This window comes from Clarias gariepinus, chromosome 25 (genome assembly GCF_024256425.1).
Source record: "Clarias gariepinus isolate MV-2021 ecotype Netherlands chromosome 25, CGAR_prim_01v2, whole genome shotgun sequence".
NCBI lineage: Eukaryota > Metazoa > Chordata > Actinopteri > Siluriformes > Clariidae > Clarias > Clarias gariepinus.
Genome location: NC_071124.1, coordinates 19,690,973 through 19,718,461, shown reverse-complemented (window position 1 = coordinate 19,718,461; position 27,489 = coordinate 19,690,973). Strand labels below are relative to the sequence as shown.

General features: G+C 40.3%; 1 protein-coding gene across 7 annotated transcripts in view; it reads right to left on the bottom strand.

Annotated features, from left to right (window-relative positions):
• Positions 1 to 27,489, bottom strand: part of pip5k1cb (phosphatidylinositol-4-phosphate 5-kinase, type I, gamma b) — a 43,070-nt gene that overhangs the window by 2,086 nt on the left and 13,495 nt on the right. For 3 of the 7 annotated variants that reach the window (XM_053486445.1, XM_053486446.1, XM_053486442.1), the window contains exons 2-17: positions 18,194 to 18,225; positions 17,969 to 18,061; positions 17,615 to 17,745; positions 17,249 to 17,366; positions 14,956 to 15,108; positions 12,129 to 12,428; positions 11,839 to 12,044; positions 10,285 to 10,368; positions 9,126 to 9,174; positions 7,458 to 7,542; positions 6,235 to 6,396; positions 5,993 to 6,125; positions 4,675 to 4,710; positions 4,307 to 4,477; positions 2,674 to 2,977; positions 244 to 318 (exon numbers count right to left, since the gene is read on the bottom strand). In XM_053486445.1, the coding sequence (XP_053342420.1) occupies positions 244 to 318; positions 2,674 to 2,977; positions 4,307 to 4,477; positions 4,675 to 4,710; positions 5,993 to 6,125; positions 6,235 to 6,396; positions 7,458 to 7,542; positions 9,126 to 9,174; positions 10,285 to 10,368; positions 11,839 to 12,044; positions 12,129 to 12,428; positions 14,956 to 15,108; positions 17,249 to 17,366; positions 17,615 to 17,745; positions 17,969 to 18,061; positions 18,194 to 18,225 (2,132 nt within the window). Of the gene's footprint in view, positions 1 to 243; positions 319 to 759; positions 2,174 to 2,673; positions 2,978 to 4,306; positions 4,478 to 4,674; positions 4,711 to 5,992; positions 6,126 to 6,234; positions 6,397 to 7,457; positions 7,543 to 9,125; positions 9,175 to 10,284; positions 10,369 to 11,838; positions 12,045 to 12,128; positions 12,429 to 14,955; positions 15,109 to 17,248; positions 17,367 to 17,614; positions 17,746 to 17,968; positions 18,062 to 18,193; positions 18,226 to 27,489 lie in introns of those variants that run through there. The other 4 variants (XM_053486448.1, XM_053486444.1, XM_053486447.1 and 1 more) reach the window with 3 other exon arrangements.

Here is a 27,489-nt window from a genome sequence, read left to right as displayed (position 1 = left end):
GGCATCGCTAGAACTGAAACTAGGATTCTTTGTTTTCTAAAGTCAGGATTCTGTGTGAGTGTGAGAAACAAAAGAAAAACCTGATCCACATACAAGCAAATGTAAAGTGTAAACAGACGTCTAGAGTGATGGGTGTGGTGAGGAAGGTGGCTACGGCTCGGGCTACGGCTAGGGCTATGGCTAGGGCTACGGCTCGGCTACGGCTAGCGCTACGGCTAATCTCGCTGGCCTTAATTCACTTACAAAGTCGTCGTAGCTTGAGTTGAGCTTGCGTCGGTGAGAAGCAGGTGAATACACCCAGTATCTCCCCTCAGCATACTGGTCGTACACACACACACACACACACACACACACACAAACGGGGAGTGTTGTAGGTTTACAGTAAAGAGAGCAGGGCAAATCAGTGGAAAGCAGAGGGGTGTGGTTGTTTCACAGGACAGTAAACAGATGAAGAACAGAGTTAATGAAAGAGAGAGAGAGAGAGAGAGAGAGAGAGAGAAAGAGAGATTCAAATGATGATCAAAAATATCAGTAAAAGCTTTAAAAATCATTTTTAAAGCCCATCAACAAAAACTGAACCACCACAAACACAATGACGATTAAAGGACACAAGCAGGTTTAAAAAAAAAAAAAAAAGAAATGAAATGAAAATTAACCAAATAAAAAGAAGTGTTTTTTTTAAGGTAAACATATCACTTATTAACATTAGCTTTAAAAGTTTTGCTAAAAAATAGATGTAGGAATGTGTTTAAAAGAAACATTGTGTTTAACAAAACATCGGTTCCTGTTACAACTTCCATGGGAAATTTTTTTCAGCTTTGTTGTGTTCCTGAGAAATGAGAAAGTACAAATTCCTAAAGACTTTCCCGTGGCGGAGACTAATACTGGTTTCCTTACTAGGAGCATGTTGGGTATGTCTTGACCACTGCAGACCGGGAACATCCCACAAGAGCTGCAGTTTTGGAGTTGCTCTGACTCGGTCGACTAGCCGTCATAATGTCGCGTAGCTACAGATACAATATCTCATTACAATGGTGCCTGGATACATTAGGCACCAAGTGAACATTTTGACGTGTTGGAAGCAGAAAAAATGGGCAAGTGTGAGAATTTGATCGACTTTGATAAGGGCCTAATTGTGATGGCTGGACGACTGGGTCAGAAAGACTTCAAAAAAACGGCAGCTCTTGTGGGATGTTCCCGTCTGCAGCGGTCAGGACCTATAAAGAATTGCTCCAAGGAAAGAAAACCGGTGAACTGGTGTCAGGGTCGTGGACGGGCCAAGGATCACGGGTGTGCGTGGGGAGTGAAGACTGGCCTGTGTAGTCTGATCCAATAGAAGCTATTGTAGCTCAAACTGCTGAAAAAGTTCATGCTGCTTTCAGTAGAAAGGAGTCAGAAGACACAGTGAATCACTGTTTTGGTTGCAGGAGGGGTTTGTTACGTTAGCTTTTCCACTAAGGGACTCTTATTTGTTTTTTTTTTTAGGCGTTTCCTGCTAGAATAATGTTAATGTTAGGATGTTGAGATTTACTGTATATCGGATATCTTTTGGACAGGAGAGACGGTATGTTGTGCGTTCAATGTGTGTGAGCATGGACAGTGGCAGACTGTGTGTGAATGGAATGCTGATGAAGCTCGAATGATCTGAATGAACTGAAACAGTAAAGTAAAACAAACAATGAGATGGACAGTGATCAGGTCAGGTGCTGGACTGAGTCTCGCAGATAAAACCAGGAAGCTGGTTGTGTTCGAGTTTTGCAGCAAACTGCTTTCCCACACACTCAGTCACACACGCACACACCCTGATTTATTAAAACTCTATGTCTATGTTTGTATTGATTTATATAAGAGTTGCACAATTTCTACTTCACTCATTTCATCCATTTTTTTTGTCAAGGATTTTTAGGGTTCTGTGAAAAAAAAAAAAAGATATTTGTTGAAATTTATTAAAATTATCATTTCTTAAAATATTTGGAAAGTTTTTCAAAATTCTGACTTTCACGTTTTTTTCCCCCAAGTGTTTCAATTCAATTACAAAAGAATCTCAAGTGAGAACACGTTTACATTTAGATATTTTATATATATATGGAGTTTTAATAAACCAGGGTCTGATGATGCATGCAGACACACATTGTTACCTTCACAGTTCCACTACATCATCCAAGCTGCTTCTCTGTGGAACATGGAGCTTGGTTACTTTCCCCTCCTGGTTTAATACACCACAGTCTAACAGAGGCTCCAGGTTACCGTACAGCTTATGAACTATTCTAAATGTATAATATCGCACTTAACAATTGGTATCTGGGTATAAACTTTTAATTAATATTTATCCCTAATGAGACATAATAAATGTGTGATTACAAGTATACACACCCCTACTGCATTTGTAACCTGCCACACGATGCAAACTAAGGCTTAATTAACGGACTGTTAAACAATCAGCTTCGATTTGACCGACCGGTGACGTCCAGGTGAACTCGCCCCACTGGTTCTAGTTACTGGTCCACAAAAAAAAATACGAATTTCTAAAAATAACCTAATCCTTGGTTCCTCTGGTAGAAATGTGCCGTCTAACAGATGCATACAAGTTTCTTTTAAAAGGCTAACCGAGCCATCAGCACACCCCGCCTGCCAAATGCTGTTACACACCTACAGTACAAAAGCAGGACTTACGAAATAGATATCGGTCATTGGCACAACCTCTTCGTCTACAGACGCCTGGCTGGGGGACCCGGATTGCCGTCCGCCTCGCGTGGAGCTCCGAACACGTGCATCAGGAGCTCCTGACTCCGATGATGCGTCTGCCCCGGCGCCGGTTTCCAGGGTGACCTCCTCAAGAGAGACGGTTGCCGGTGGCGATGCAGGTAGAGGGAGATCTGTTGTCTGTGGATGGTCGAGCGTCTCTGGGATGATGTCGTCCAGAATCTCGGTCTCTCTGATTTCTGGCAGGGAGAGGACATCGATTTCCTCGGGCATGCTGGGACATAGAGAGGCACCAGCGGTTAGCTTCAGCGCAACTGACATTCATGACAAGGTGTTATTATGAAGAAGAACGAAGAAAAAGGTGAAGTACAGTAGATGTCATCTCCTATTTATATCACAGAAAAGCCTGCATGTTTAAAAATACGTCATTTTTCCAAAATCACAAACTTCACCTTGACTCCTGGGGGCTTTGGATTTGTGCTTTTGTATGTGTATACATGCTTGATTAAAAGGCAAGAGGCCTTTAATGAGATAAATGCAGCAGAACTTAATAAAGTTAGTGTGTATTTCTCGCAGTGCAGTGCATTAACAGCAGGAGAGGAGCCGGCAGGCAGATGGCTGATTGAGCTTTCAGCAGCAGTACACACTTAAGCCCTCAGGACCATATGCTCGTGTCTCACCTCCCCTCCCCCTCTGAAGCTAATTCCTACTCACAAAAGACAGAAACGCACAACATGACAACAGGTCATGTTCGAACACGGTTAATATTATTAGAGAAACGGAATAGAAGGTCTTTAGAACATACTGATGAGAATAGTTGTCTCGTCCCAAGCAAACGTTAAAAAACAAAAAAAAATTAAATACAGTAATAATACTTTACGTTTTTATTTTTTGCAAGCAGTTTTAGAGCGAGTAGAGCCTTTTCCTTTCCTTTTTTTTTAAATCCAGAGACTAGATATGCAAAGATAACAGCAGCCTAAAGTATGAAGCATAATATCTAGAGTTAATTTACGTTGAAATAAAAAAGAAATAAAAATAAACAAACAAAATAAAATAAAAAAAAACTATTTTTTATACATCCCAAAACTCTTTTTATACGGTATATACACACTTTATCTCTGTAGACACTGTACAAACAATCCGCCACTGTTTTATTTAGTGTATATACGTGAGATGTGGTTCCGTCAACATGCCGCCTGGCACAGCGGGCGACGGGTGTATATCCGTCGTTTCTGTGCCAGTTATTTACAGAGTCGGGTTTCCAGCTTGACGCCCGGTTGTATCTGGGTACTTGGGGGTGCTTGGACCCTTTACCGTACTCAAGGGTCCAACAGTGGCAACCCAACAGCATCTGGGATCAAACTGGAAACCTCCTGGACCGCAGTCCAACACCTTAACCAACAAGCCACCCATGTCCCCACAATATACATGTACACATATAATATACACACACACATGTATATATCCTGCTCAATTTTATATATAATGTATATACTGTACACTACTTTTTGCTCTCTATCTATCTAACAAGCAGAATGGTGAGCGTGACACAGCTGTAAGAAAAGAAGCAGTGCCAGGTACAGTATAATGTGCACGTGTTTACCTGCTCTCTGTAGGAGGAGGTGTACAGAAGATCACAGGCTCCTTCACACCCCCAAACTCAGCATTCTCATCTATGACTGTCTCTTCTTTCTCTTCCTCATCATCTGTTGCCCTCTTAACTTCCACCTGCACAGTGATAGTCTGCAGGTCCTCCTCGTGGACATCGACCATCCTAAATGCCAGAAAACACACACACACACACACACACACACACACACATTAATGCTTAAAAGAACAAAGACACAACTTCAAAGATAAGGCAGATATTAAAAAAAGGAGCAACAAACAAAAGCGAACAAGCAAAAAACTTCAATACAACTCCCTTAAAGCTTCCAGCTTTTTTTCTTTTCCTTTTTTTTTTAAACTCACCTTCCATCGCTGTCCTTAAGAGTCATGGTTTGCCTCCTGAGGAATCAGATGGGTGACAAAAAAAAAAGACAAAAAAAAAGACTAAGAGAGTAAGAGTATTTTGTTTGTCTGTCTCATATCTAAGCAGCATTTTTAGTCTCTCTGAATAAAAGCGTGTGCTTAGACGGTGTGAATGTAATGCAATGCAACCTCGATGGTATTTTTGCAGTAATCCATGCAAATGATACATTTCAAGTCAATCAAGTCGACCCCAGTTTGACCCGCTGTCTCGACCCTGATATTATACTCTATACTATAGTAGATCAGTTTACAATAACGCACACAGGTTTAAATGGGATTACATACAGGGCTATAGTCGGAAATATTGCAGGTGTTTACGCTGTAGAACACACACAGAGCCCCAAAGATGAGACCACACATGCTTAATTTCCCATACTCAAGAATTCATTTCCCAATTCCTAAAGAACTGAGGAACTAGTGGTATAAGAATTAAATCATTTCTGGGACAAAGAGAATTCTGGTTCTGGGGTCATTATATTTAAGTGTCACTTCACTATTTCAGAAGTCATTCATAAAAAAAAAAGGGAACTGAGTCACTTCCCAATTGTGAGTCAATTCCCAGTTGTCATGACATGATTCCTTGCAAATAAGAAAATATGGGGTGTCCTATTTCTCGTCTCAAGACACAAAGAGGTGTGTGGTAACATCCTTTATGCTTATTTAATGTATACTGGTGTGTGATGAGGAGAGGATATTAGTCAGGATGAACAGCGGTGAAAAGGTGACAACATTCTTAATTTTAGGAATACCCTTAAAACATTAGGGTTTATTTGTCAGTGTGATCAGTAATTGAGGCTACGTTCACATTACAAGCCACATTACGCAATTTATATATATATTTTTTATTGGTCAGATCGGACTGGCACACCAGGACGATTCATAAACTGTAAGCGTCTTTCATCTGTCTCTAATCTGGACGCGTCTGTCCTGCAAAAGGGCACACATGCACATTGATACGTCTTTGATTGTACCTTCTGGTATAAAACCATCACAGGTTTGTGCGACTCCTCATTCATTTCAAATAATTTATGCAATTTTAGCGCAAATAAAATTCGAGATCTGAGCTGAGAAACATCATATTTTTGTGCTTAGACAGCAATCAGATCTGTGTCATGTTAGAATAAAATAAATTGAGTCACTTCAGGCTGGTAATGTGAACATCGCCCGGAGTTTCAGATGATCTTTGGGCTCGCATGCCGTTACGAACACGGGTTTGGACAGTATGTGTGTGTGAAAGCAGAGTGGACAGAGTGTACACCTGTAACGGGGGTGCTCTGCTGTGTCAGACGGGGACCGCTCCGGGATCGATATCGATGTGTTGGATGACAGCGTGGTGGCAACTGAGGCTGTGGTGGCCTCCTCAAATGATGGAGGAGTACATGGATGCAGACCTAAGTGAAAAAAAATAATAAAGTGTAAATCCTCCAAAAAGGATAACCTTTCCCTTGGGGGGAAAGAATTTAAAGTAGCTAACCGGTGAAACACAGATAAACAGGTTACCATCGTTCTCAAGCACAGGAAAACTGCGTGCTCCTCTCAGGTCGTAGATGTGGTGGTCTCGCTCCGAGGGAAGCTGGCTGGCTGACCAGGCCGCCCCAGGCCCGCTATGTTTGGGCACCGCGAGTGCGCTGCGGCTCTTCTTCGAGGGCGAGGACTTCAGCGCTGGAGTGGCAAAGTCAAGATAACACATGAGTCGGCGATGCTACTGTCTGTAAATCACTGAAAGATGAGCACACAGCCTTGTTTTAATTGAAATAATTGGGAACATTCGAGGTCAGTGCCACTGGCAGTGATAGAAGGCTGCTTCGTCTTGAGAGTTCCCAGAACGGTTCTGTTTTTACCAGCACTTCAGCGGTTGGGGGGGTGTAGGGATGTATCACTCACACCACTGATCAACAATGATCTTGGTTATTAAAACAATAATGCAGGAATATGTTATTAACGCACTCTAAATCTCTCGCGCTCTCTGATCTCAATGCCTTAAAAAATTCCTTGGGTAACTCTCTGCAAACTGATACGTCTCAAATCCTTTGTTACTTTTCCGTCACGGGGTCGCCACAATGGACCATCCAATCCACACACAATTTAGCACAGGTTTTTCCCCCCAGATGCCCTTCCTTGGGATGGTGGTATGGGGTGTGGCAACCCACCAATAGCAGGGCTCGAATCTTTTTCCTCATGTCCCGTAATCAACAACCTAGCGTCCTCACCGCCTGAGCCACCACTCCCAACTTTGTTTATAATCTATTCTTAAATTTTTTTAGATCATGCTGCTTTTTGTGTCATATTAAAATTCTCAATAATTTAGGTATGACATATTCTTTTCACAGCACTGTTAAGAGAGAGAGAGAGAGACTAATAATGCATTAATAACATGTATAGTTCCATTATTTATGATCTCCAAAATATGGGTATGTGTATAAAAATGGATGTAATTCCTGGCTGGTTAATGCCACAATTTTGGCTCTATGGACCCTACTGTATAAGTGTATAAATATATAAACTAATATTGAAAACTGTAACCAGAGGGGACAAATAACAACAATTCACATGAAATGCTGTAACTTCTACTTGAATCCACAGTGAGTTACACCTTAATTGTATTTTCTAGTGTTAATATACAGTAGGTTTAACAATTTTCTTCCAACCATGTGAAAAGGATTACACTGTACATACTGGATTGCATACAGGATGAGAAAAGGATTAGTGTGTACAGTTCTTACAGGAGCTCTTCCTGAATACTGTAGAACTCATAAACTTGTAGAAACGGTCGGCGTAGAAGTTTGGCCTGTGCACCGATACTGTGTCCTAAAGAGACAGAGGACAGAGCAGGCACAATGAGAGAGACAGAGGACAGGGGGGAGAAGTTGGACAGAAGAGAGGAAAAAAAATCAGTGATTTTTTCTCCAAGCTTTGGTGGAAAACCAGATTGAACAAATTCGTATCCAGGCTTCTAAGATTCGGTGCATACAGTAATCTCGCTCCTCTTGTTCTTATTTTCGCGGATACACAAGCCCAGAGAGTGGGATTACCCAGCAGGGAGCTATGCCATCCAGATGGTGTCTGGTTTTAATAATTTACCTTCACAGCCAGGAGACAGGCAGGAGCCGCCCACTAGCATCTAGTATTACAGTTACTTCTGCTCTGCGCTGTGCTTTTCTGTACTCTAGTGTCATTAAGTGCAACAGTAATAAACACTGTGGTTTATTGTCTACATAGACAAATATATATATATTGGTTATTTAGATATTTTAATCAGAATGCAATTAACTCTGATTAAAAAAGAAACTTGCACGCTAAAATGTCATTCAATCAGCTTTAGCTTTGATTACAGCACACGTGGTGGCCAGATCACGTGTGAAAATGATTCCTCATGCTCCCAGAACCACTCTTTTACAATCTGATTCCTGCAACATGTCCGTTCCATTTGGGAAGAAAAACCCCATAGATGTGATAACCTGGTCATTCAGTACATTCAGGTCGTCATCTGACTTTATTTTATTGCCACATAACGTTGTCGAGCCTAGACCTGACCAAGTGAAACAACCCCAGATCATAACACTGCATCACTTCATGCATGTCCCTTTATACCCTGTCACGCCTATCACCTTGAACCTGGGTCACTCTAGAGATCGTAGAGATCGTAAGAAATCTTTTTCAATGCTTTCCAAAATCCGATCTTTAAACTCCCACTAACAAGTGGTTTTAAAAGTGGAGTTGTGTGTGTGTGTGTGTGTGTGTATGTAAGGAAATGCTCTTACTTCCACTATTAAACATAGATTTGTTTTTTTATTGTTGATTTTCTTTTCATCGTTGACGGTTCAGCACTATCCTTCTAAGTCTTGATAATTTTTTAAAGAGTTCTTAATCCAGTTCTAGTCATTTCAAATTTCCTTAGTTGTTTTCTTTGCTCAACACAGACCAATAAAAACAGTGACTTTTTGTTATACTGTAAAAACAACCATTTGTTGTTATGTCTACAAAGTAAGCTCAGTTGTTGCATTGTGGAAAGTTTTCCCTCTAAAGAACAAATGTAATCTCGGGACTACTGATAAGTGAGTCGTAATGAGCAGCTAATGTTAGTTCATTACCGTAGGCAATTTGTACTTTTTTTCGTGCTTATGTAATTATTAGGTCTTGCTAGGTTGGGATGTGCATTCCTCACTCTCTTAATGACATTTTTTGCAATTTTATTCTAATTAAATAGTTATTTACTACATAATACACGGTATTATATACAGTATTTACTGCATAATGTACTCTTAATATATATTTATCCCCATGCAGAAGACAAAGCCTATGATCTGCGTTAGAGAGAGACACATTAGACAGCAATAAGTCAGAGCAGATGCTGTGAGCCTTTAAACGGGCTTGTTTTTTGTCAAACTTACTCCATCATGGACCAGCGCTTTCCACGTGTGCTCCAGCTTCTTAATGAGTCTGCAAAGATAAAACGCCAGAGTTTTACTGAAATGCTGCCTGTCAGACAGTCACGGCAATGCAAAGCGAACACGGGATTATGTTTTTCCACCCCCTTACTTTCACGCTGATTATGTAAGAAAACATTATACGAGATGACACGGAACCCACAGGGAAGCTTCTGAATGTCATGATATATTATGTTAGAAAAGTCCATGTGAGACAAGAGCTACGGAATACTGGTTGGTAATCCCCGAGACGGTGGCAGAGAGCATACTCAATTTTGTTTATTTTAAATATGACTAAAATAAAGAGCTCTAAGGAATTTCAAAGACATTTTAAAAATTGCCGATGGGTACTGCAATGATGCTATTGTAACTCTTGTTTTCTCTGTCTGGGCAAAAGCCAACTAGGATGCTTCAGTACGAGGCATGTTCAAGTCAAACTGAGACTTTTGATTGCGCTGAATAACAACAAATCTGTTTTAGAGTAATACCTCCATTTATTTCTCTATGCACATATCCCAGTGTTTCACCAGTGCTTGGACACCATCAAGGTAGAAAATTGATCGGACTGCCTGCTTCACATCTGGCCTCCCAGGAACTCCTTTAATAACGCAAACATGTGGAAATGGTTCGGAGTGAGGTCGGGACTGTACGGGGGATGTGGAGATAACTCCCAGAGTTATTACGAGTTACTGTAATGTGCAAGTTGTGTTGGTGAATGATTGTGTGAACAGTTCCCACAGACAGATATGTCTCTTATTCAAGGTGGCCACAAGTTTTCTATCGAACCACTGCAATGATCTTTCAGTCACCTTTTTAAAACATTTGCACCACTGAAATGTTTCACTGAGGCTCATCACCGTACTGTGTGTAAAGTAACTATTAATATCAATTGGTGTCACGACCTTCATCTACTGGAAATCTCACCCCGGTTTGACTTGACCGCCACTGGTAATGCATTTTGGTTGGTAGAAAGAAACGCGTGAATTCTGATGTTTCCGTATTGTACTGTTCATCAGGTCTTGTGTACAAACATCTGTACAGTAAGTTACTGTATAAGAAACCTCTGTAATGCTGTAAACATGAAATCATGGGACATTTTTGAAACCTGGGAAAATGCATGTACCTGTATGACTGCAGGATGTCTATGATGCCAATAAACAGCAGCAGCCTCTCGCCTTTTCCACTCACTGCTGGGATTCCCCCCATCCTGTGAAAAAAAGAGAAAGCAAAAGGAAACAGATGGCTCATCTATTACACAGCGCCATTACATCCTTCATATTATATTATGTTCTATTATATTATCTACTCGGCTACCTTATTCCTATGTTCCTCCGTAAAATTAAATCAACTTTCACTAAAACCTTATTAGTGATAAATCCGAACCCTTAATTGATATAAATGTCTTTACTACAGCATGCACGTTGACGAAATGCCTCATTTCTGAGTATGAGCTTGGTGATCTATTGTGACTCCACAAATACTCAAGATGAGTACTTTGTTTTTCTTCATGTTTTACCTTTTATGACAATTGGGATTTAAACCTGGAACCTTCTGAACCGTAGTCTAATGCACTAACCAGTTTAAATGTCTATTCAAATGAGCTGCTGCTGAGCCTCATCCCACCAGACAACAGCAGAGCTGAGCAACGAGCCGGAGGAGACTATTTTATTATATAAGGTCACATTAGAGGGGAAATCTAATTGCCTTGTTTGGTGATGGTTAACATAAAAAATAAAACAAAATTAATTACTTTTGCACATGCACACTGTAGAGTAAAGGTGTGAATCATAGGTATGCTGTTGATTCAATCTGATCAGGATTTTGTGATTTTTCACTGTGATTTTCTTTTCTATTCAAAAGCACCTCTGTTTATTTGTCTAAATGATTTGTCTAAAGCAGGTATATTACTAACAGGTTATAAAATGTAAAAAAGCTCATCTTCTGCTCCACACTCCAGTCCAGGAGGTGGCAGTATTGCACCAGCTGCACACAAACTCATAAGCAGACACACTAATCTTTCAAAACTGTTACGACTGTTGTTGGTCTTTCGGCTGTTTCCGTCAAGGGGTCGCCACAGCAGACCGCACAGCAACTTGGCACAAAGTTAACACTGGATGCTCTTCCTGATGTAACCCTCCCATTGTATTCGGGCTTGGGACCCAGTGGCCGGGGTTTGAACCCGGGCCTTTCACATGGCAGGCGAGAAACCTACCACAGAGCCATCAAAGCCCTCTAATGATGAGACTGTTAAATTAGTTCACACCAGTCAACATTAGTAAGATTACCTAAATAAATTTAGAAATGTGAATTCATTCTGAACTGAAATAATTGAATCGACCAACAAATTATTGAATAAATTGCATAATTGATTAAAATCACTCAGGGACACCCTTTTCATTATTTTCAGGAAAATTTCCAGAAAATAATTAAAAGGTGAATTATGCAAAATATGTCCTTTTTAAACTAAATACTGTAAAAAGAACCTATCTGTTTAAACTACCTGCTGCATTATTTAATTGTCTTTTGCAATAACGAAAAAAAAGTCTTTTAATTGATGACATCATGGAGATTTCAGCCCAAAACCTGGTTGCCTCTGCCACAGGGTTAATACTTGTTTTACATTATTTTTCCTTTAATACCACTTAATGTACGCAAGCATGTTAATATGTTTGCTCACGTGTCCTCCGTGTCAATGGAGTCTCCGCAGCTAGCTCCTCCCTGAATGGACTCCATTGCTGTGGAGTAAAGTGCTCGCTGGGTCGCAGGCTTCTTCTCGTCACTGCTGCTCTGAGAACCGTCCGTCTGCTGCTCACGCTCAGCCTGGTCCATGTTGTGGACACCCAGGAGCAAGCTGTAGTCCATGATCTTGAAGCTTTCTAAAACCTACACACATGTACACACATGAAACTACGTCTCCAACTTCAAAATATAATACACACACACATACACAGAAACGCAGCCACTAACCAGGCAGTCCCTCTGCAGGGTCTTGACCAGGGCGTTGTAAGTGTCTGTGTCCAGCAGTAATCCGTCAGGCACTTCTTGCATAAAGTCCAAGTCTTTAAACGTAGGCTTGGACTTCTCCCGTTCCTTCTTGGATGCTCTGCGCTTGTACGTGGAGCCCTTCAAGTCAAACTTCAGGTGCATCCGGAAGACACGTGGCAGAACGTTGTTCATCACCACGATCCGGATGTTCTTCCCTCCAGACTGGATGCAGTACAGGCCGAAGAACTTGGGGAGCAGGGTCCTTGGGTTCTGGTTCAGATTCTGAAATGTAAGAAGGAAATGAATATTAAAAATGAGAAGATACATTTTAAAGAAACTTTATTTAATTCATTAAAAGGAAAGAAATTGGAAGAAGGGTAAGGGAAGGCAAAGAAAGGAAAGGAAGGAGAAGGATGAGAAATGGAAAGAGAAGGTAAAAAATAAGAAAAAAAACTTAGTGTTTTAGTGTTGTCCTGCTCAATCGATTATGTCTCAGGAGTCTATAGTCTCACGTATAAAGGACTGGTGTAGCGGCAGGCATTCATTCCAGCCAAACAGAGGACTGGAGATTATGGAAACATTTTAAACATCAGAAATAAGGTGCAGATCATGCTAGGTGAGGACGAATAGAAGCCTGGAACCACACTGATCATCCATTTAGATAAAACTAAGATGTCTGTTGTATCACATTTTACAGAAAAACTGATTTGGCTACGTATCCTGATTCGCTAAAATGAACTTTTAAACATCCATTTGGCGGCACTGTAGTGTAATGATTAGCACTGTTGCCTCGCATCTCCGTGTATAGGTTCGATTCCCATCTTAGGTGTTGGTGCACGGAGAGTATTCCGGTTTCCTCCCACACTTGCTTGCATGTGACATGAAGATTGGGATAATTGGCGAATGAGTGTGTGTACATGTGTGGCCTATGATGGATTGGGACCCTGTCCAGGGTGTACTCCGCCTCGTTCCCCAAGTCTCCTGGGATAGGCTGACGGCCCTGTATACAGGATAAGGGAGCATAGATGATAAATGAGTGAGCGAACAGGTGGTTCGCTCTATATCAGTCACACATTGGCAGGCAGCACAGCATCCCGTGTGGAAGGAGCGAATTGTTTGCCAAGTTTGTTTAGAATTGTAACAAAATCTAGAAAAGTTAATAACAAATCTGGATATTTATAAAACCATGAAACTTATAGGATCGCAATGCAAATCAAATCGGCACCTGGATATCGTGATAATCTCGGGTGTCCCAAACCGTTATTAACTTGTTAGATTTTTCCTACTAATAGTCAGAGAGGAGAACAAAAGGAATATAAAAAATTTAACAGTAGTGGTTTGGAGCCAGTAGAGATCACTTAAATATCTGAAAGGTTCTCAGAAAGCTTCCACCTCTCCTTCGCGTATCTGCACTAAAACACACCCTCCCGCGTTCCAAGGCAACGCTAATCTTTTGTAATGATTTTCTGGCGAAATTCCAGGACAGAACGAGCCACGGAAGCTTGTCGCTTTGCAGAGTTAGACGGCACGCTGAGTCATTCGCTGCCACCCACTCATTTATTCACTTGAAAGAATTCAACTCCCACTTGATTAGATGCAGTCTGGTCAGTGTAAGCGCCAAGGCTGGAGCATAAACAGCAGACTGAAGCTTATTAAAGGACACTAATAAACAGCGTGGATCAGCGGTGCTCAGCGTGTACCGAGATTCAGGATGGATTTTGGATTATAATCATACTTTGCAAATGACCAGCTCGGGAAGACTCAAAACATTTGATTATTCAAAATATGTCAAACATTTTCTAGTATTTAATATAATTACTATTATGAGAGTGAGTGAAAAATGATCCACACTCTGACTGTAAAATAAGTTTTTGAAAAGACAAATACATCATTTTTTCACATTATCTCCTTGCTTTTCAATACACTTGTCAACAAGTTTTCATATTCCTTTATTAAAAAAGTTTTACACTGAGCTGCGAGCCACAAACACACAGCTATCTTCACTTCTTCATCAGGGCTGATTTCAGGTGACCAAACAAGTAAAGTTTGATGAAATGAGATGAAGTTTTTAGTGGCTAAAGTGGTAAAGTGCTCGCCCCATCATCCGGAGATCGTGAGGTCGAATCCCAGGTGATGCTATAACCTCTCGCAGCCGGAGGTCTAGAAAGAGCTGACTGGCCGAGCTCTCTCAAGGTACTTAGTGCTCCCACATTAATCACGGCTCTACAGCCAATCAGGGGCGTCTGTGAGCTTGCGCAAGCGGAGGGAGCGGATAGCCCCGTCCTCTGAGTGTGTTACTCTGCACCTAAAAGTGTGTGAGCGTGCAGTTCGAAAGGATGCTGTCGGCTGGTGAAACGTGATAGTCTTCGGCCCTCCCAGCTGAGTGGCAGTAGAAGCCTTAATGTGGGAGCCCCCTAGTGACAGGGAGGAATTGGACATGACTAAATTGGGGAGAAAATAAGAGGGAAAAAAAACAAAAAACAAGTTTTAGCAAAATGTCAACACTGTGTGTATGTGGGTGCGGATGTACATCGTCATGCAAGATCGCAATGTCCTTGGATATCAGTCCTCTGTGTTTAATCAAAAGTTTACGATGATAAGGATAATTTTATGACTTAAACTGGAATAGCAATAATAAAACAGCTCAAAGGATGTTCCTTTTTTATTCACGATATCAAGAACAACTTGCTTGTAGGTTGTCTTATACAGACTGCGCTGACCAGAGACGCGGACTGCGCTGAGCAGAGAAGCAACAACATGATGTTAACATTTAAACACAGCAAGAGCTAGGAAGCACTTATGAGCTCACCATGTAGTACCCAGGTAGCAGTTTCTGCAGGAACTCCGCCTCTTTGTGCTGCACGGTTTTGATGATGAACTCGTCATCTCGGGTGACGTAGAAGATGGATCCGCTAGCTCCGGGGTTTGAGAGCTCGATCAAGGGCTCGTTACATAAAGAGTACTGCAGCAAGAGAAAAACATAGATAGATAAATATGCAAAAAAAAATACTACATGATATATACATCAAATTTTTTTATTATAATTTTTTATAAATAGGTGAATTGAAGTTCTAACCTTGATGTGCAATTTTATGTGTGAAAAAGTGACGCATTGCAATTACATGAGATACAGTACATATGATAAAACATTGTTAGCAGCTTTGCAGTCATATGAGGCGTCCGTTCCGGGAGCACATTCGTAAGTCTGATTTGTTCTTAAGTTTGACAAAGTGAGCCTTATAAGTCTTTGATAGGAATATATAAAGTAAGGCAAACAATTCTCTTTTCCCACACTACCGTCCAAACCTAAAGAAATGAATCTCCCAGTGAAATGTTGTCCCTGCGACTTTTAATCGTGAGAGGAATCCCGGACGCTATTCAGTTCGAGAGCTGTTTTCCACTGTATTGGACTGTGAACTCTATTTTATTGAGAATTTTCCGAAATTAGGATTATTCACTATCAGGACAGCTTAACAAGACCGATATTTTCCAACATCATGCACCTGGACAACTTCATTGAAGCCGGTGAGGCCGACTCATTTCTTCTGCACCCCCACACACACATACAATATACCGAACTTTAGACATTTTATACATTTACTTACACACAGAATTTTTTTTGTACATAATTGTAAATATTCTGGTGATTGAACCGGAAATAGAATTGCGCTTCGTTTGTATTTGCGGAATGTTCATAAGTCGGGGACTACTTGTATCTGATTATACCATAACTCTTCACTTTTAATTCACCATTAACTATTAAGCTATCCTAACAATATCGTTGTAAATACCAGGTATTAATATATCTTTTATTGATTGGACATGTGCAAATATTCAATAGTTTCTTGCACTAAGTTGATGGTTCAACTTAAATCTTTTCAGATTTAGATAACTATGTCAACCCAATTCCATTAATTTCCAACTTTTTTTGGGGGGGGGGGTATGGGTGGAGCAGGCAGTGTATTTACTGTATATTAGGTTTACATTTTTTTTTACAACAACTAGACATGCTTGATATTAATTACCTTTTAAAAATGCATTTCAAATTTTATTGTTATTATATCAACATAAACCATTTACACAGAATATTTAAACATTTTTGTGCTTTGTACTAGTGCAGGCTTCGGAGTGTGATTGCCACTACATTAATAATCCCCAGGGGATGAGCGTTGGTGTCCCACAACTCGTACTCACACACGCACAAACCGCATTACGCTCGGCATCTACGCTGTCAAAACAAACTCTGACATGAATCCCAATATTTCTCTAACAATTTCTGTTTAAACACATGCCTGTGCTTTTTTTTTCCTTTAATAATTTCCTCAAGGATATCTAGTAAGAAGTAGTGTTACTACAAAACAAAACAATTACACTGTCATTGGGCGACAGGGGAAGTGTACATGTGTGTGTGTGTTTACAAATAAATGCAAATCATATAAAGGATGTTTTGTAATGTTATGATGATTTTGCTTATACGATATATAGGGAGACTTTTGGGAAACCCTGAATCAAGGCAAGGTTTCTTACTCCCTGTAGAACACTTCGATTTATTCTCATTAAAGCTTTAATTTGGTTAAACATCGGACACAGCTGTTCTGGGGGATTTGCTTTTGCATAAATGAGCTGGATTGCAGCTTTTGGTCGGGAAAAAACGAGCTTAAAGCTGAACCATCTTGATCTGAACGAACAAACCAACAAACTGCCCTGGTAATGTTGCACATGACGTTGTCTTGTATTTGATTGACAGATAAGCATCTGGTGCTGCAACGCAGATGATGCAACTGATGCTGAGTATCAAAACTCAGAAAGCTTTTAGAAAGTCGACTCGGTTACTGTGACCCTCAGTACTGCATCACTGCTGACGCAGAAGGTCTTCTGATGTCTTTCAGTTCATCACCTGGTTCCCATTTTTCCTTAATCCAAATGTAACACAGTGGATAATCCTGAAATAATGTTTTCTTTTCCTTTAATACGACTAGATTATTCATAATCTTAAATAAACATGATAGAAGCTTGTTAATTTACTTGAAATGCAATGTTTTTAGATGTGTGTGACATTCAGGAAGCAAAGGTAAGGGTGTGATGTGAGGTTTTCTGCTCACCAGGTAGTCATCGGGTCGAATCCCGAAGAGCTCCCGGAAGTAACGGAAAGCCACAGGGGCGTAGGTCTTAAACCTAAAGTCTGGGAAGTGGTGCGCTGGAGTCAGATTACTGCCCTCACTGACGAACAGAGAAAAACAGAGATTTTTTTCATTTTCATTCTAACTTGAGACTAATGATGGGTGATGCGGCGCCCCTGCATGCTCGCTTCTGATTGGTTGAAAAGTGTTAATTCATTTTCTATGAAAGCGAAAACACATACACGGAGGACACTCCATATAAGCATAAATGTGATTTTTCTAAATAATTATAGTTATAATTAAAGCACAATAAATACCACACACACACACACACACACACACACACACCTTGGAAAGAAGATGCTTTCCACAACGTAGAAGTCCTGCATGAGCACGTCTCTCTCGGGTTTGGAGCTCAGGTTGCCCACCGTGTAGCCGATGCCCAGCTGGATCGCACCTCTCAGCGCCGACGAGGTCGTCTGGGGGTCAGACACAGAGAATGAGTAGAGATGGGAGAAATAAAATCGATTCAGATTCGTATCACGATTCTTTTGTATGGTGATTCACGTATCGCCGCATTGAAAATAGAACCGTGTGCATAAACAGGAACAAAAGGAGAGAGTAACATATAAAAGCAAAGACAGAGGGAAAGGTATTAAAGACGCTTATGAGGACGATTCTGAAGGTGGGAACGAGGTGGACCTTTTTGTACGTGGTCTCCCCTGAGGCATCCACCCTGCGGTGGCCGATCTTCTTCTCAAGGCCTAAGCCTGGGTGGCAGGATGAGGACGGCATCTGAGACACACAGAGGGAGAGAGAGAGAGAACGAGAGAGAGAGAGAACGAGAGAGAGAGAGACTACTAATCAATTTTGTTCAGACTTTTCATTTTTACTCAATGCATTTCTTTAGTCTGTAACTTCACTCACCTCAGTTATGTAGCTCTTCTTAGCAGCAATGTCTGAAACACACACACACAACATTTTCAGAACAAATCTTTAATAGAAAAAGAAAAAAATTAGGCCATTCAGTGGTTGCAGTTTTTCCACCTGACTTTGAACGGGGGTGTGTAAACTTTATTCCCACTCTCATGGCACAATCTCAACATCTCAATCCCATCAACAATACGATGTAATCAGGATTTAAACTACGATGAAAAGCTGTTAACCATGTGCAAAAGTTAGCACACCCTGACGTGTGAGATCATGACACTGAGATCTTTAACGTCGTTGGTTTTTTATAGACGTTCAGACTTTATCGTAAATGTAAATGACTTTACATTGTAATGTAAAGAATCTCAATCAACATCAACATCACATCACATTACAGACGTACACAGGAGATAAACACAAGTTCCCAGCAGTACATTATCGCTCTGCGCGTGTGTGTGTGTGTGTGTGTGTGTGTGTGTGTGTGTGTGTGTGTGTGTGTATATACGTGTGAATTGACTGCAGAGGCAGCAATATGAACAGTTGCGGCCTTTCATGAAGGTCCATAAACTTAAAGGTGGGACAAACTAAGAGGAGCAAAAAATCACCTCTGCTTCATTTGTTGGACTTCCTGAGACAACACACACAAACACACACACATATATACAGTAGGCCTATATATATATATATACACACACACATGCACACACACACACACACACAAACATACATGTATACAAATACATACACACACGCACACACACACACACACATACAGAGATGAACACACACACATATGCACACATGCACACACATGCATACACACATGCACACACATGCATACACACATCGCCCAACTAATCGATTATCAAAATAATCGTTAGTTGCAGCCCCCCCCCCCACACACACAAATACATCCAGTATTTTCCTATGATAGACTCACACACACACACACACTCACACACACACAGTGTCTTCCCATGGTGCACTGGTTTTACACACACAAACACACACAGTAATATACCCAGTCTCTCTCCCCTATTGTGTACTGGTTTTATATTTATATACACACATACATACAGGCAGAACAATAACGCCGGTGTGTGTGTGTGTGTGTGTTAGTGTATTTGTGTGTGTGTGTGTGTGTTCCCTAAAGAAAAGGAGTTCATTTCCCGACTGCATGGAAGATATAAAAATCCAAGCTGTTCTATTTAAGTATTTAAGAACGTCACAGAAATATGACCGCTCCTCCAATTACCTGTTTCAGTGTGTGTGTGTGTGTGTGTGTGTGTGTGTGTGTCCTAGCTATACACTATTTTGGCTCAGGTCATTGTGGCTTTCTTTCCTGCGGAATGACACACACACACACACACACACACACACACACACACACTACAGACCACCAACACAGACCAGTTCACTATTTTCTGGCAACACTGGTACACTAACAGTTGGACTGGCACTATTTCAGTAGCACACACTGGGAGAAAACAAACAGCTCGGCCGTGCCAGTGACTCGGCGTACGCCGCGCGCAGAAAGCCGTGGGAGTAAGCAGGAACGGAAAAAGACCGGTTTCGGGTCAGCGTTCAATAATCGGCGCTCGCAATCTGCAAACGCAGCCTCTGTAGAGACCTGAAAGCTGTCCCACTTACTCCCACACACACACATCTGCACTCTCACACACACACACACACAGCCGTACCCCTGCATGCTAGCCAGCCTAGTTTTTAAAAGAGTGTTCGTCTGGCTTGAAAGCCTAGTTTGTGCGGGACACATGCGGTTATTTCGGGGCGTCTTCAGCCTTCAGAGGCTGCGATGCTCCAGATTGTAGACCCGACTCGCAGAGAATAAATATCTGAATCTAGGCTGAATGAGTGACGCGTGCGTGATGAACTGCTAACGGATTCGACCTGCGTGATAAACCGCGGACGCTTCGAGCTCCAGACACATGCTGCAGATGACGGAGAGACAAAGCGGGTTGTCGTGGTGACAAAATAACAAGAGCCGTCCATAAAGCAAAGGCAGCTGTCGAGTGAATGGAGGATGATTCACGCACTCCGTGTTTTACTTACCTCGCCCTCTGTGAGGCACGCAGCTGCTCATATGCAGGCGGTTTAACATTGATCCATCACGCACACACACACACGCAACTAATCTCTACACATTCAGTTACATATCAGGATTATTATACTGTATACACAGTATGTTTGCATTCTGAGGTGATAAAATGCTGCAATATTGATAATAACGTATTGGCTGGACCCTGATGATTCACGTCCCTTTTCCACATGCTGGTAATAATTTAACACATTAAACAAGTGTTAACCTACTATATTTGTTTTGCATAATACTTCTCTGTCGCTCACATATCCGTTACTTGCAGTTCAGGTTATGTCCAATATTTTTATCGGCTATGTTTTTAAATAAAAAATTATTTAAAAAATTTGGGGACTGTAAACGGTTTAGAGTAAGAAAAATTTTTACTTTTGTTATTAATTTGGGACTTGGGAAACTAGGTAGAGTACACACTGGTTTTGTAGTTTAAAAATATGGATATGCAGCAGTTGTTGTGGTGGTTAAAAATAAGTATAATTAGCTAAAAAAACATTAGATGAAAAGATACATTTTTGATGTTAATAATAATTAATTTGTGAAAAACCAAATGGTTTTGGCTAGACTAGATTGTTCGTAAGGTTAATTTATAATTACGTTATTGCTATAATGTTACTTTTTCATTGACTAAAACTAAAATAAAATGTCCAGACTTTTAGTCGACTAAAACTTGACTAAACAAAAATAGTATAAGATTGACTAAATATGATAAAAACTAACAGGGACATTTATCCCGGAACTAAGACTAAGCCTAAAATTGAAAATAGCTGACAAAATTACCACTAACGGTATGAACTCAGCGAGCACAGGGAGAACATGCAAAGGTGTGAGGTCACAGTACTAACCACAACACCACAGTGCTGCCACTATTTTATCCATTCTATCTAAGGCTACGTTTACACTGTCGGGTAAATGTGACCCAATTCCGATTTTTTGCTCATATGTGACACATATCGGATATGTTCTATGTCCGTGTAAACAGGAAAAAAACGCATGCATTACGATATTTTAAGATCGATTTCAGGCCTCCTTTATATGTGTAAATAAATCAGATATAAATTAGATATGTGCTAATGTGATTGTCGTGTAAACAGACAGATCGGATTTTCTGAGGCATTGTGTTCTGTACGTCATTAAAACAGCGACTTCTTTACAGTTTAATGACGTAATGTTATTCTCCGGTGGAAGCGCGTGTGGAATTGACAAGTGACAGGAAAAAGGAAAAGCACCAGCCACACCCCCTTTTAATGCTTATTAGGGCTAAATAAAATTAAGAAATCAGTATTTGGTAAATGAAGCATAATCACAGGCTGCAATTCTGTCGTTTTTTTCTCCTCCTCCGGTTTAAAACCATGGTGACATTTCCCAAACTTTGCATATATCGCAGAGCGTCAAGCATACTTCACCTTTATCTATCTTAGCTAGTGTGTAGCGCAAGAACCTCCGTTTAAGTATGCGCGATGTTTCAGATGACATGGCAAGTGTAAACACGTGTATTGGATATGAGTCATAGTTAAAAGAACGTGTAAACAGACGGTCAAAGAAAATCAGATATAGGCAACAAATCAGAATTGGGCATCGAGACCTGCAGTGTAAACGTAGCCTAATTATACCCGCTATATAAATCATCTCTTGTAGTGCTTGCTATTGCTTTTTCAAACTCAGTAGTAGAATATAAAGAGGCACTTAACACTGCTTGCTCTACCTATCTATCTACTGTCATTAATAAAGCCAAGTGTAAGCCTAAAGCTCTCTTCTCTGAAATCAACAAACTTGTTAAACCATCATCCGCAGGTATTAGTGGCTCTGTTGATCTTTGTGAAAGCTTTCAGTCTTTTTTCCTACAGAAAATGTATAACATTTACCAAGCCTTTTTACCATCTCTCTCTCCCCACCTTTCTTCAATTTTGATAAGTCACCCACTTAACGCTTTCCTACCCACAAATACAACTGCAGTTGAACAACTGATTATCAAATCGAACTCTTCCTCTTGCACGCTTGATCCTATTCCAACATACTTACTCAAAAACCTTTTGCCTTTACTCATTCAACCTATTACTCATAAACAGATCTCTTGCCACTGGTTATGTTCCACAGGACCTAAAAGTAGCTGCTATCACCCCTGTCCTTGAAAAACCTGGGGCCTGATGTATAAACGTTGCGTACGCCCAAAATGGGCATAGAAATATGCGTACGCATTTTTCCACGCACATATCGGGATTTATAAAAAATAAACTTGGCGTAAATAAGTGCGCACCGTAAGTGCGCTCTTGACCGTGCGTACGCACTCTTTTAAAAGAGTATGTGTTTTGGCGACACCAACTGGCCCAAATAGCAACAACTATTTAAAATAGTCATCACCCAATTAATCAAATTGCATCAACCTGAATTATCATTATCAGCATTCTTAACCAAGTGCAAATACTTTGAATTTACTTTTTTTTAATGAATGGGCTATAAAAAGGTATGTGCGTATATAACATATCATCATAATGGATGCTCTAGCGCTGTTAGAAGACCTTGCTAATGACGCTCTACGGAGGGAGCGTGTTTTCAGAGACCGTGAAGATTTCCTTGCTCATGATGATGATTGGCTCATGAGCCGATTTCGATTTCCAAGAGCCATTCTCTTGGAATTGTGTTCTGAATTACGGCCAGTATTGGAAAGACCCTCGCGGAGAAACCGCGCTGTGTGTTCAAGTACAAGTGGTGTTGTCTTTTTAAGTTATTTTTTATTTGCATATGAATAAACAGGAAAATCGACTGTTTTAATAAACGTATCTTAAGGACAGCTGCATCTATTGCTAGATTTGTCACTTGGATATTTTAGGACTTTCCACTTCCGCGGAATTTGAATTGGTTGATTTAAATTATCCACAATAAAAAAACAGAATTTTAAACAGACAAAAACTTATATAATGTGTAGATAAATCAATTACTTACCATCGTCACCGCAAATCACATCCGTATCACTTTGGAATTCTGGAAGAACTCCACTTAATCCTGTTTCCCCTATAATCGCGCCCACCCTTACATCAAAGGCTGAGAGGTCAGTGATTCCTTGACCACCACCAGTTGTTACGACACTGTGCCTGTGTGTACATATTCTTTTTTTTAACGACTACTTTTAAGTCTGACCATTTTTTTTTTTTGGTCTCTTGGACTGTGCGAGGCACCGATGTAACAGCATTGACTGCTTCTGTTATACTTGCTCCCATTCTACCATCTTTCTTTTATTTGAAATGCCCGCAGAGAGCCCACCAAATAAAACTTTTTTTCGGCCCTCCACCTCAGACAGCAGTACCTCCATCTCGCAGTCGGTGAAGTTTCTTTTTTTTTTGCTTTTCGTTTCTGTTTTTCCATTTTTAGCCAACAGATCAATGACAATTATCGGTCGTATTAATATGCAGGGAGATCATACATATTTAAAATAGGCGGTCTTAACCTCCAAATATGGGTATTTCAGGAGGAGATTGGGGTAAGCTATAAGCACGTGCACCTACGCACAATATTCAGATAATTGTGATTTATAAAGCGAACCTTGCGTAGGTTCTGGCGTACGTACGGTTTTATAAATCTGAAAACTTTTGTGCGTACGCAAATTCTGCCTTATGTGCGTACGCACATTTTAAGGATGAAATCTACGCAAAGTTTTATACATGAGGCCCCTGGTCTTGATAACACATTTCTGAACAATTTTAGACCTATATCAAACCTTCCTTTTGTTGCTAAAATACTTGAGAAGGTAATTGCTGCACAACTGCAGTCTCATTTAGAGAAACATGATCTTTATGAGCAGTTTCAATCTGGTTTCCGTCCTTCTCACAGCACAGAAACAGCACTTTTGAAAGTGGTTAATGATCTCCTTCTGGTTTCTGACTCAGGTGCTCACAGTATCCTGGTTCTTCTTGACCTAAGTGCAGCATTTGATACTATTTGCCACTCTGTACTTCTTGCTCGACTATCTGCTACAGGTATCACTGGTACTGCTCTTCAGTGGCTGACTTCATATATGTCGGAGAGACAGCAATTCGTTGGTATAGGTAAGAATAGATCTCGCACCATCACTATTTCCCATGGTGTCCCCCAAGGTTCCGTACTTCTCATTTACGTACTGCCATTAAGTCAAATTATCAGACGTCAGGGTCTTAGTTTTCATAGTTATGCTGATGATATTCAAATCTATTTTACAGTTCAACCCGATTCACTCTGTCCACCACTTTCTATTGTTTCCTGTCTTCAAGAACTTAAAACTTGGATGTCTGATAACTTCTTACAACTAAATACAGATAAAACGGAAATCTTACTCATTGGCCATAAATCACAGTGTTCCTCCCAGCATGGGCCCCTCCCTCCATTGATCATAGATGTCGATGGAGTCCAGATTAGGCCATCAAAAACGGTGCGAAATTTGGGAGTATTGTTTGACTCTGCGTTATGCTTTGATTTACAAATTGGTCAGACTGTTAAAACAGGCTTTCATCAGTTACGCAACATTGCTCGTTTACGTCCCTCACATAATTTTGGAGATGCTACAACTATTATCCATGCTTTTAACCTCCAGGCTGGATTATTGTAACCCCTTATATGGTGGCTTACCTGCCAAAGCTATCAATCGTCTCCAAATGGTACAAAACGCGGCAGCTCGTGCTCTTACATTTACCAAAAAATCTGCACATATCACTCCCATCCTCCACCAACTTCACTGGCTTCCTGTATCCAAACGTATCCAGTTCAAACTCTTAATCTTAGTTTATAAAGCCTATTATGGACTTGCACCTCAATATCTTGCAGAGTTAGTGCAACCATACACTCCGGTACGGACTCTTAGATCTAGCAGTGACAATTTGCTTGTTGTGCCCAAGTATAAGCTCTCTACAGTGGGTGTTCGGGCCTTTTGTATTATAGGCCCCAAGCTGTGGAATAAGCTGCTCCATAATATTCGGGCTACCTCCTCTTTTCAGATCTTTAATTCTCAACTTAAAACTCATCTATTCACTACATCTAAATAACTTTTTCTCCTCTCTTCCTCTTTTCTCACAAAGTTACTAGACCTTCTGATGTTATTATCAATGGTTCCTTGTTGTCAACACTTGCTTGTCTAAATGTCCCCTCTGTTTTTTCTGATGTATCTTGTTTGTCAATTGTAAAAGTGACCTTGGGTTCTTGAAAGGCGCTATAAAAATTATACATATTATTATTATTATACCCTTTTATCTATTCATATCTATCCATTTGTAGTTTATGTAGTATTATACTTAATAAGTGCAGTAATTTTATAATTAATTTTATTAATGTTATTAATCTTCAATTTCAACTATTGATACAAAAAACAATGAAAGAAAATTAACTCGCAAAAAAGACTCCTTAGGTTATAACAAACACCTCGTCCCTACTACACCCGTACACCCGGGAGACGGCATCTGAGAGTCGGCCAGCATCTGGCAACAATGAACTACTCCGATACAAACACATGGTTGATTTTATTTACTGGAACCAGGACCAACAAAGCAAAAGGATGACGTGGTAAGTAATCACAGAAAAGGTAAACAGGCAGGCAGAACAAACGGGAACTAGACACACCAGAGTAAAATCCTGGAAATAGAAGCAAGGGGAGAAAAATGTATGGCGCAAGAGCGAGGCTTAAGAATAAACTGGAGAAGATCCGTGTTGGTTAAAAGAGATTGCTCGCACGATGTTTGTAGAGATTATTCCTCACACTCCATCACATGCTGTCCATCTGTTCTTTGCAATGAATTATTAAACAGACAATTTTTATTTATGGTACAGCCACAGCTTTCTGAAATATCACACATATATTTTTTTTACAGTTTCCTTACTGTATATAGTGTAGTAATACAATAATTTTATGAAAAGTGGAATCCGATGATTTGATTGTTTATAAAGTCTTATATTTTATTTCTTAAAACAGTTATCATAGTTATCATACAATTTAATGCTGAAGCAGCACCCCAACTCAACTCAAAAGCTTCAGGAAGACCGATCTCAGGGTGTTTTTTTTCTGATTCATACTCGTGAGACAGGATATCCTGCTTCAGAACGCTCTCTAAAATGAGACCATGGTCATCCACACATCCTACCACCCGTGCTGTAATTCCTAATTAACATCTTTACAAAAGTTAATTTAAAATAAGGGGAGAAAGTACACACCTCACACAGACCATCCAGCTCCTGACACTCGGGTTTGCGTAGTTCCTGTCTATTTGTGGGGCTGATCCGGGCACAGAGGATGCGACTCTATAGGATTAGGAAAAGGGAGCTAATCTGATGGCGGGAGTCCAACTGGAGATTTGAACTGGAAAGTTCAAGGGCTACCGTGAGGGGTGGACGGCCAGTGAACAGTGTCTGTCATGTGACCTTGTTTATTTTGCGTGGAAAAAAGTAGAACTAATATCAATATTTCAATAACATTATTTTTCAGTATTTTTTTATTAATGACTTATAATTTTCACATTTTTCCTTTAGTAATGAAGAACTAATTTTATTTCGCCAATTTGTACTGCACTATACAAGATCTGTCTCTAAGAAGAACTCTCTAATGGTTACAGTGGTGTTAAAAAAAATATTTGCCCCTTCTTGATTGTCTTTTGCGCAGTTGTCATACTTAAATGATTGACATCATCAGACATATTTTAATATTACACAAAGATAACCCGAGTAAATACAAAATGCAGTTTTTAAATGGTGATTTTATTCATTTAATTAAATTTTATTTGTATAGCGCTTTTAACAACTGTTATTGTCACAAAGCAGCTTTACACAATCAAAAGAATTAGAGATGCACCGAAATTTCGGCCGCCGAAAATTTTCGGCCGAAATAGCATTATCGGTTTCGGCCGAAACGTAAGAAAGCGCTGAAAATAAAAGCCGAAATTGTGTCATGCCTCTCCCATCCTCCCGTCTCGATTGCGCTGTCATTACGCATCAAACACGGAGTATGTCGGCGGTTTGGAAGCACTTCAAAGTTTCAGATGAGGACAGCAAAGTTGCAATATGCAACATTTTTTTAATACAAACAAAAAGAAAATATTTTAAACATGTTTTTTAATGAAGCCATTTTCGGTTTCGGTATCGGTTTTCGGCCAAGTGCATCCAAAAATTTCGGTTTTGTTTTCGGCCCAGAATTTTCATTTCGGTGCATCCCTAAAAAGAATTATTTAAG